At 42.3% G+C, this 10,903-nt stretch overlaps 1 protein-coding gene across 3 annotated transcripts in view; it reads left to right on the top strand.

Moving 5' to 3' along the window:
• Positions 1-1,110: 1,110 nt before the first annotated feature.
• LOC109892177 (neuronal vesicle trafficking-associated protein 2) overlaps positions 1,111-10,903 on the top strand; it is a 35,183-nt gene continuing 25,390 nt past the window's right edge. Inside the window, exons 1-2 of one of the 3 annotated variants that reach the window (XM_020484617.2) lie at positions 1,111-1,491; positions 1,878-2,045. In XM_020484617.2, coding sequence (XP_020340206.1) covers positions 1,917-2,045 — 129 coding nt within the window. In that variant the 5' untranslated portion in view covers positions 1,111-1,491; positions 1,878-1,916. The remainder of the gene's footprint in view (positions 1,492-1,877; positions 2,046-10,903) is intronic. The other 2 variants (XM_020484618.2, XM_020484619.2) reach the window with 2 other exon arrangements.

Raw genomic sequence — 10,903 nt, 5'->3', positions numbered from 1 at the left:
AAATAAGGATTTTTAAGCCTTGAGACAATTGAGACATGGGTCAAAAGATTTATATAAGTGCCTTTGAACGGGGTATGGTAGTAGGAGCCAGGTGCACCGGTTTGTGTCAAGAACTGCAACGCTGCTGTGTTTTTCACGCTCAACAGTTTCCTGAATGTATCACGAATGGTCCACCACCCAAAGAACATCCAGCCAACTTCACACAAGTGTGGGAAGTATTGGAGTCAACATGGGCCAGCGTCCTGTGGAATGCTTTGGACACCTTGTAGAGTCCATGCCCTGACGAATTGAGGCTATTCTGAGGGCAGAAGTTTGTTTCTCGAGGTAAGGGACAAATGGAGCTAGGGTTAGGGTTATGTTTGAGGTTAGCATTAAAGCTGTAATAATAACAGCAAACCCGAACCATAAAAGGGTATTGCAATGGCCCTACAGCTGTAATGCTAAGCACAAACCTAACACTAACCCTAACCCTAACTCTAACCCGAACCCCCCCCCCCCCCAGCTCCCAATTCCACATGTTTTACTTGTTCAAACAGTAGATTGATGGGATGGATGCGCCCTCTTGTGGTGTTTAGTGAAACAGATTTTGGTATTGATGGCCAGATTAAACGGCAGGGTAGCCTAGTGATTAGAGAGTTGGAATAGTAACCGGAAGGTTGCAAGTTCAAACCCCCGGGCTGACAAGGTACAAATCTGTCGTTCTGCCCCTGAACAGGCAGTTAACCCACTGTTCCTAGGCCGTCATTGAAAATAAGAATTTGTTCTTAACTGACTTGCCTAGTAAAATAAATAAAAAACTGGTGGACAATACAGCATACAGACAGATAAAACATAGGCTAACACTTTCAATGCACTAGATTTATATTTGATGATGGACAGATCATTGCCTTTCTCATCTGATTATCTTTTCCATTAATTGTGGCATGGGGGCTGGATATACAAAACAGATGGCTTGGGACGTGGACCTTTCTTGACATTAAATCACTTTTGATGTCTCAAAACATCTGTCAAATTTGGACTTTGAAGTGCAATAATGCCCCTTTTTACGGTCTTGCACTTTAGTCCTTCTTTACCAAGCCTATATAGCCTCCAGTAGATAGACTATTATGCAGAGGGAGATATACAGACACGGCACAGTTCTAACTTTCTCTCTAGGTGGCGATAAAGACTAAAAAAACACAACTAAATGCGGTTTGTGGTCTTTTTCAAGTCAGGCATAACAAATGTGCGATTTCATTCAAAAATCCCCCTAGCGGCGCCAGATGCAAGCATAAAGTGAGGAGGCAGTGTTTGGAATTGGGTTCTGGGTTGCCTACGGAGCCCGCTAGTCTCTGCAGCGATCGGGCTGTCTAGTTCCCTGCATCAGCATCGCTGAGCTTTGATTGCAACTCCGCCCGGTCTGCCTGCATGCATCTGCTCCTTGCATCCTGTCTTTGATATAACAAAACAGCAGACGAAGAAACGAAAAGGACTTATACAAGTGCGTCCATCGTAAGTAGATGTTTTAGTTTGAGCTCTTTTGTTTTTGGACGAAAAGAATGGCGAAGTAGTCTAGGCTAGGATACTGCAGGTGCATCCGAATGCAGTTAGCCTATGAACGGATATAGGATTTATTTTGACGCCTGCTCTATGGCGCTGGAAAATGTGATTTTCCACCTTTTTTTTTGTTACCACCAATATTTAATTGAATTAAAACGGGGTTTCAGAGCGTTTTATTAGACTGCAAAAAAAAGTATAATTATAAAGTTGAAGTTCAAATCCGATGTATGTAATTTAATGTTCAAAGATAAACCATTGATTTGCGTGCTCAGTAGATGTTTTATTGTTTGATAAATTAGACATGTACAATTAACTAACAGTGTCTGTCATATTTACAGCATCTGCTTGAGAAGTGCACTATTTTTCTATTGGTAAAGATGGTTAAACTGGGGAGTAATCTACAAGACAAAGGCGCTAAACCGGTCAGTGTGGAGGATGGCTTCCAAAACGTGCCGCTCATCACCCCTCTGGATGTCGGTAATCTCCAGTATGGAGCCCCAGACAAGGTAAAATGGACTGTCTGTCTGCTGACATTTCCTCTGATTCACACACACTCCTTGATTTATGGCCAAAGCCATTACATAATAAAACAGCAAACCCATCTCTTTGTCATCTCAATTGCCCTGTTGCCTCCTTTGTTTAAAGCGCAGATTAAAGAAGCCCTTGTTGTTTTTTAACTGGGATGCACATCATCCATTCTAGGAAACCAGCAAACATGTCATCCCTAATTTACTTTGACAAGGGGTTTTATTTTTGAACCAGACTGCTGCATCTTATTTACACAGGATGATTCATGAATTGACTAAAGCCATATAACAGTTTCGATTATTACATTTCCAGTGCTGCCTCACTGAACTGAATATGTTAATATGATTGATATGAGTGATGATATTTCTAATTGTTTAATAATGCACATAATTTAATCTTACTTTGAAGCGATTTTCAATCAAAACAGCTCCATATGATCAAAGTAGTTTAGAATTGTTTTTTTTCCATAGGAGTGAAGGACAGATCCTTTGTTGTGTTATCACAAGGCCTACAGTACCTACTGAAGTCATTTCATGCATGTTTGTCTTCAGGAGTGAATGCTGATATGCTGAAATGATGCTCCTCTGTGATTTATTTGTCAGCTCCCAGCTTATCATAAGGCTTGTGTTTGGCTTATTTGATCAGCAGCACAGAAGAACCCATGGCCCCATGCAGGCTGAACCCTCTGTAGTAAACATTAGGGGAAGAGCCCTGGCACCTTTGCAGAGTGGTGCTTCAGCCCTCATCTTGGATTCTGTTGTCTTAACCATGCCCGCCCCGAGGAGGAATTGGAGCACCATTCAGGACTTTCAATGGGTTGATAAATGCCTCTAAATGTTGTTTTTTTAAAAGATTTACCATGCAGAGGGTCAGCTAAGTACATATTTTGTGGTTGTTTGGAGATGGAGTTGTTGAAGTGGACTAGGTGCCATGCCAGTAGATTTCCCCAAGGTGGTTGGAGAAAGAAAACATGTAAAGACTATTGGGCTGACAGCCTTGGAAAATACCAAAGATTGAGTTTTTTTATGCGGAATTATTGACATTTGAAACAGTAGAGTTAAGGCTCATTTCATGACGTGTTTACAGTGGTCCTGTGTTTGCTGAACAGGGCAAATTACATGGCTCAAGAAACACAAGGAAATCAGATGGTTTGAATAGGCTACTTGGTTTGTCGTCTTTGAATATATGAAGAGTAGAACTCACTAGCTCCTTTTAAACCTGGTTCTAACATGCAACCTTTGTCCTGATCTTGTCCACATTCTGATTGTCTACACTTGTCTAAAAATGTGGGCACAATCAAAAGATACATTGTGATCTGATTGTGATCAGATCTTCCTGCCCACCTCCGGAGGTAGTCAGGCAGGCATTGTGTCTGGATATCTTACAAGTGTAGATGGATCTGGACAGTAAAAACATTTTAATCATCGTTATTCCACCCTCTAAAATCATTGACTTATGGCATCAATATGTTTCAAAATAAATATTACGAAAGAATGTCAAATAACTTGCATATAGGGAGGGATGCGGACACAGTGGAGCAAATAAGAAAATGTGGCCACAATCATAATTGTGAACAAGATCAGGACAAATTAGAACCGGGTATAAATGAGGCTACAGTCTCCAGATTCCACTCAAAGAACGGTCATTCTTGTATCCAGTTCATCCCTGTCAGAGATTGAGAGGTGGTCCATGCAGGCTCTCAGAGCTCTGGGGGCAGTGGTGTGAGTAGAGTGGGCACAGGGCGGTTTCGTTGGGCTATACAGATAAGCCATAGCAGTGGGAACAGTTCACATTCTGCTTTACGCAGATTCTATTTTCACCCTCATGTAAAAAGTCTCCCAAGCCTGAGGTGATGCTACAGTACCATGTTTTCTCAGAGTTTCTTGGCTGTATGAAAATAATGTCCCTGTATTACCTTTAAACATTTCTCAGATGGATGTATAAAAAAAAAATATGTTTGAAATAGACGAAAAGGAGAGTCAACCATTACTCCCCCTCCGAATAATATACACATATTGTACCTTCAAAAAGAACACTGTGGGTTTAAGTCCATTCTGTCATCCTGTGTGGGAGGAGTTGTCAGTGAGCTACAGATGTTTTTATCGTTCTAACCACTGCTGGCTGTGGGACCAGGGCTACACAGGGCTACTGGGCAGCAGTGAGACATACGTGCCTGATAAACACAATCCTCAGTAGGCCAGTGCTGAGGGAATGGGGAGGAATTAGCCTTGATCCCATCTGGACGGCCGGGGATGCGCCTACAGGGGCACCAATATCTTGATTGGATGGACAGTGATTTCAGGGAAACTAGCAGAGCTTGACTAGAAATGGTTGACCTGCGGAGTGTAGTGGAGAGTGGTACATGCAGCACTTTGAATAAATCATTTTCTTAAGAATTGAGGCTCCAGGCCGGGCCTTTTTATTGCACTTCTTTCAAGAACAAGCTGCTGTTTGCCAAAGTGAACTGGATGACTTATCACTTGGCCCAGAGATCTGAGAGCCTTTTGGATGAGGGATGCCATGTTACTCTGTACAGTATAAATTAGTCAATATATAACTGCAGTGCTTTTTAGTAAAGTGAACACATCAAAACATCAAAAAGAATATAGCATATGTAAAGAGCATATTTGGGTGCTTTGTATCTTGGTATTCTTCCTTTGGAGTTTCCGTTTCACCTCATTACTCCTGGTAGCAGTGATGCAGTGATTCATGTGCATTATTCAGACAGGAAGTCATGGGATACGTCCCAAATGGCAGCCTATTCCTTATTTGGTGCACTACTTTTGACCAAGCCCTATCCCTAAAAGTATTGCACCATTGAGAGCATATTGACTGGCTGCATCACCTCTTGGTATGGCAACTGCTTGGCATCTGACTGCAAGGCGCTACAGAGGGTAGTGCATACGGCCCTGTACATCACTAGGGCCAAGCTCCCTGCCATCCAGAACCTCTATACCAGGCGGTATCAAGGGATGACCCAGCCACCCAAGTCATAGACTGTTCTCTCTGCTACTGCATGGCAAGTGGTACCGTTGCACCAAGTCTGGAACCAACAGGACCCTGAACAGCTTCCACCCCCAAGCCATAAGACTGCTAAATAGTTAGTTAACCAATAGCTGCCCGGACTATGTAACAATCTGCTTTGACCTTTTTTGCACTAACTTTTTTGACTCATCATCTCAATGGGTTGATACACGCCTCTAAATGTTTTTTTTAAAAGATATACCATGTAGAGGGTCAGATGAGTACATATTTTGTGGTTGTTTGGAGATGGAGTTGTTGAAATGGACTAGGTGCCATGCCAGTAGATTTCCCCAAGGTGGTTGGATAAATAGAAAAAATCTAATCAAAAATCTAATTTATTTGTCACATACACATGGTTAGCAGATGTTAATGCGAGTGTAGCGAAATGCTTGTGCTTCTAGTTCCGACCATGCAGTAATATCTAACAAGTAATATAACCTAACAATTTCACAACAACTAACTTATACACACAAGTGTAAAGGAATGAATACGAATATGTACAGTGGGGAGAACAAGTATTTGATACACTGCCAATTTTGCAGGTTTTCCTACTTACAAAGCATGTAGAGGTCTGTAATTTTTATCATAGGTACACTTCAACGGTGAGAGACGGAATCTAAAACAAAAATCCAGAAAATCACATTGTTTGATTTTTAAGTAATTCATTTGCATTTTATTGCATGACATAAGTATTTGATACATCAGAAAAGCAGAACTTAATAGTTGGTACAGAAACCTTTGTTTGCAATTACAGAGAGCATACGTTTCCTGTAGTTCTTGACCAGGTTTGCACACACTGCAGCAGGGATTTTGGCCCACTCCTCCATACAGGCCTTCTCCAGATCCTTCAGGTTTCGGGGCTGTCACTGGGCAATACGGACTTTCAGCACACTCCAAAGATTTTCTATTGGGTTCAGGTCTGGAAACTGGCTAGGCCCCTCCAGGACCTTGAGATGCTTCTTACGGAGCCACTCCTTAGTTGCCCTGGCTGTGTGTTTCGGGTCATTGTCATGCTGGAAGACCCAGCCACGACCCATCTTCAATGCTCTTACTGAGGGAAGGAGGTTGTTGGCCAAGATCACGCGATACATGGCCCCATCCATCCTCCCCTCAATACGGTGCAGTCGTCCTGTCCCCTTTGCAGAAAAGCATCCCCAAAGAATGATGTTTCCACCTCCATGCTTCACGGTTGAGATGGTGTTCTTGGGGTTGTACTCATCCTTCTTCCTCCAAACACAGCAAGTGGAGTTTAGACCAAAAAGCTATATTTTTGTCTCATCAGACCACATGACCTTCTCCCATTCCTCCTCTGGATCATCCAGATGGTCATTGGCAAACTTCAGACGGGCCTGGACATGCGCTGGCTTGAGCAGGGGGACCTTGCGTGCGCTGCAGGATTTTAATCCATGACGGCATAGTGTGTTACTAATGGTTTTCTTTGAGACTGTGGTCCCAGCTCTCTTCAGGTCATTGACCAGGTCCTGCCGTGTAGTTCTGGGCTGATCCCTCACCTTCCTCATGATCATTGATGCCCCATGAGGTGAGATCTTGCATGGAGCCCCAGACCGAGGGTGATTGACCGTCATCTTGAATTCTTCCATTTTCTAATAATTGCGGCAACAGTTGTTGCCTTCTCACCAAGCTGCTTGCCTATTGTCCTGTAGCCCATCCCAGCCTTGTGCAGGTCTACAATTTTATCCCTGATGTCCTCACACAGCTCTTTGGTCTTGGCCATTGTGGAGAGGTTGGAGTCTGTTTGATTGAGTGTGTGGACAGGTGTCTTTTATACAGGTAACAAGTTCAAACAGGTGCAGTTAATACAGGTAATGAGTGGAGAACAGGAGGGATTCTTAAATAAAAACTAACAGGTCTGTGAGAGCCGGAATTCTTACTGGTTGGTAGGTGATCAAATATTTATGTCATGCAATAAAATGCAAATTAATTACTTAAAAATCATACAATGTGATGTTCTGGATTTTTGTTTTAAATTCTGCCTCTCACAGTTGAAGTGTACCTATGATAAAAATCACAGACCTCTACATGCTTTGTAAGTAGGAAAACCTGCAAAATCGGCAGTGTATCAAATACTCTCCCCACTGTACATACAAATATATGAATGAGTGATACCCGAACGGCATAGGCAAGATGCAGTAGATGGTACAGAATATACATATGAGAAGAGTAATGTAGGGCATGATAAAGACTATTGGGCATACAGCCTTGGAAAATACCAAAGATTTCGTTTTTTAATGCGGAATTATTGACATTTGAAACAGCAGAGTTAAGGCTCATTTCATGACGTGTTTACAGTGGTCCTGTGTTTGCTGAACAGGGCAAATTACATGGCAAATTACATGGCTCAAGAAACACAAGGAAATCAGATGGTTTGAATAGGCTACTTGGTTTGTCGTCTTTGAATATATGAAGAGTAGAACTCACTAGCTCCTTTTAAAACTGGTTCTAACATACAACCTTTGTCCTGATCTTGTCCACATTCTGATTGTGCCAACATTTTTAGACAAGTGTAGACAATCAAAAGATTCATTGTGATCTGATTGTGATCAGATCTTCCTGCCCACCTCCGGAGGTAGTCAGGCAGGCATATCACTGGGGCCAAGCTCCCTGCCATCCAGGACCTCTATACCAGGCGGTATCAGAGGATGACCCAGCCACCCAAGTCATAGACTATTCTCTCTGCTACCGCATGGCAAGCGGTACCGTTGCAGAAAGTCTGGAACCAACAGGACCCTGAACAGCTTCTACCCCCCAAGCCATAAGACTGCTAAATAGTTTGTTACATAGTCCGGGCAGCTATTGGTTAACTATCTGCATTGACCTTTTTTGCACTAACTTTTTTGACATGTCACATACGCATCTGCTACTGTTTATTATCTATCCCGTTACTTAGTCACTTTATCCCTACCTACAGTGTCTTCTGGAAGTAATCAGACCCCTTGACGTTTTCCACATTTTGCTAGGTTGTTTTTTGCTAAGTTGTTTTTTCCCCCCTCATCAATCTACACACAATACCCCATTATGGCAAAGCAAAAATAGTTTGACATTTTTGCTAATGTATTAAAAATAAAAAAAACTGAACATAAATGTACTTAAGTATATCCCCTTTATTCAGTTCTTTGTTGAAGCACTTTTGGCATCGATTACAGCCTCGAGTCTTCTTGTGTATGATGCCACTGTACAAGCTTGGCACACCTGCATTTCTAATGTGTCCTGAACTTGTCCACATTATGATGGTGGCCACATTTTCAGACATGCGTCTTCTCTACAGAATCTCTCGAGCTCTGTCAGGTTGGATTGGGGAACATTGCTGCAAAGTTATTTTCAGGTGTCTCCAGAGATGTTCGATCGGGTTCAAGTCCGGGCCACTCAAGGACATTCAGAGACTTGTCCCGAGGCCACTCTGTGTTGTCTTGGCTGTGTGCTTAGGGTCGTTGTCCTGTTGGAAAGTGAACCTTCACCCCAGTCTGATGTCCTGAGCGCTCTGAAGCAGGTTTTCATCAAGGATCTCTCTCTGTGCTTCGCTCTGTTAGTCTTTGCCTCGATCCTGACTAATCTACCAATCCCTCCCTCTGAAAAACATCCACACAGCATGATGCTGCCATCACCATGCTTCACCGTAGGGATGGTGCCAGGTTTCCCCCAAACGTGAAGCTTGGCATTCAGGCCAAAGAGTTCAATCATGGTTTCTCATGGTCTGAGAGTCTTTAGGTGCCTTTTGGCAAACTCCAAGCGGGCTGTCATGTGCCTTTTATTGAGGAGTGGCTTCTGTCTAACCACTCTACCCCAAAGGCCTGCTTGGTGGAGTGCTACAGAGATGGTTGTCTTTCTGGAAGGTTATCCCATCTCCACAGAGGAACTCTGAATTTCTGTCAGAGTGATCTCCCCCGATTGCTCAGTTTGTCTGGGCAGCTAGCTCTAGGAAGAGTCTTGGTGGTTTCAAACTTCTTCCATTTAAGAATGATAAAGCCACTGTGTTCTTGGGAACCTTCAATGCTGCAGACATTTTTTGAAACCCTTCCCCAGATCTGTGCCTCAACACAATCTTGTCTCGGAGCTCTATGGACAATTCCTTCGACCTCATGTGTTGGTTTTTGTTCTGACATGCACTGTCAACCCTGGGACCGTATATAGACAGGTGTGTGCCTTTCCACATGATGTCCAATCATTTGTTGTAGAAACATCTCAAGGATGATCAATGGAAACAGGAGGCACCTGAGCTCAATTTGGAGTCTCATAGCAAAGGGTCTGAATACTTATGTAAATAAGCTATTTTTTAATTAGTAAAACAATGGGGGGGAAAAAGGTCTGAACCTGTTTTTTGCTTTGTCATTATGGGCTGGTGTGGAAAGATTGTAGATTTAGAATAAGACATCACCAGTGGTGATTTTAAAATGTAAATATTGGTGGGGCAAATTTAAGTAAAAGTGGGATGAATGCCAGCAAAGCTACTACACAACACTAAACAATGCATTAATTGCAATATAACGATGACAAACGGTGCCCACAAACTGTTAGGGCCTACATAAAACCGTCCCAACAGCAGTCCAAACCTCTTACCACTGCTACATCTGGCTATCAGCGGAGCCTTGTCTGGCAGCAAAACAGTTAATTCAGCCTCATATACTACCTTAAAAAAAACATAGCTGATATGCCTGACTTGCTTAAGCAAATGTGGTTTCTAATGACAATTGAGATGTACAAACTATGGCATAAGGGGACAACAAGCAGATAAGAGGCAATCTGTAATTTCAATTAAGACATTAATGAGCGAGCTAGGACGGACGTAGTCAATATAACTATTTGTTTAGCACTTTTGAAATGTAAAGCGACAGAATTCAGAACATGGGCCGTTCTTACAGTGTTCTCCCTGTACACCAAATGTACACCAAGTCAGAACCGTAGGATAACTAAAGGGGGTGTAAAAGCAGACAATGAAAGCTCTTAAAATCTTTGATGATTACATTTCTCTAAAACAGGTTATAGGCTACATGTACCACCAAGTCAGAATAGTAGGCGAAATTAAGAGGGGTAAATTTACTAAATTATTAGGGTGAGGCACATGGGCTACTAACATCTTACTATACAACATACACTTAGTATTACTTTCATAGCTACAGTATACATATCCCCCTGGCATATTACATAATTTATGCAGCAGCATACAATACATTTTTGGACACCTTGTTGTGCTCACTTGAACAGGAAGGTGGTGCAGCGGTCCTTCGTGGGCAAATTTTGTCATCAAAGTCTGGCATTCTCTGGATTTATGGTGCTTTCAAAACAACTGGGAACTCTGAAAAAAACAAGGTTGAATAATGATGTCATTGATCTTTAGGTCGTAGCTCTAGAAAGTTGAGTTGGGTGACCGTTCAAAACATATTTTCTGGGTCGGAGCTTGTTTATTTCCGACTTTCCAGTTGTCTTGAACTCACTGAAGTGAAGTTTTCGCAGTTCCGAGTTAAAAGTTGTTTTGAGCGCGACACAAATCATGCTTCATTGACAGCATGGCCAATGTTGAACATTTATCATTTTAAACTTGAAAAAGAGCCCCTTAATACCAAATTTGGGACCATCACTCATTGTTGAATTGATGTCCAATGGCCGCTGAGCACCGATACGTTTTATCTATAATTTCTCTTTATTATTTCTCTTCATATGACAAGTAGATTGTCGACTTGATTCATGATGATGACTGCTAGCTAAGGTTTTGAAAGTATGATGTTGACATGATCAGTCTAATCAAAGCTACTGTACCTATAACGTGATTTGACGTCATTTTATCCGTGGCCAATGA

This window comes from Oncorhynchus kisutch, linkage group LG6 (genome assembly GCF_002021735.2).
Source record: "Oncorhynchus kisutch isolate 150728-3 linkage group LG6, Okis_V2, whole genome shotgun sequence".
Classification (NCBI taxonomy): domain Eukaryota; kingdom Metazoa; phylum Chordata; class Actinopteri; order Salmoniformes; family Salmonidae; genus Oncorhynchus; species Oncorhynchus kisutch.
The sequence above is the reverse complement of the archived record's forward strand: the minus strand, read 5'-3'. Positions and strand labels throughout refer to the sequence as shown.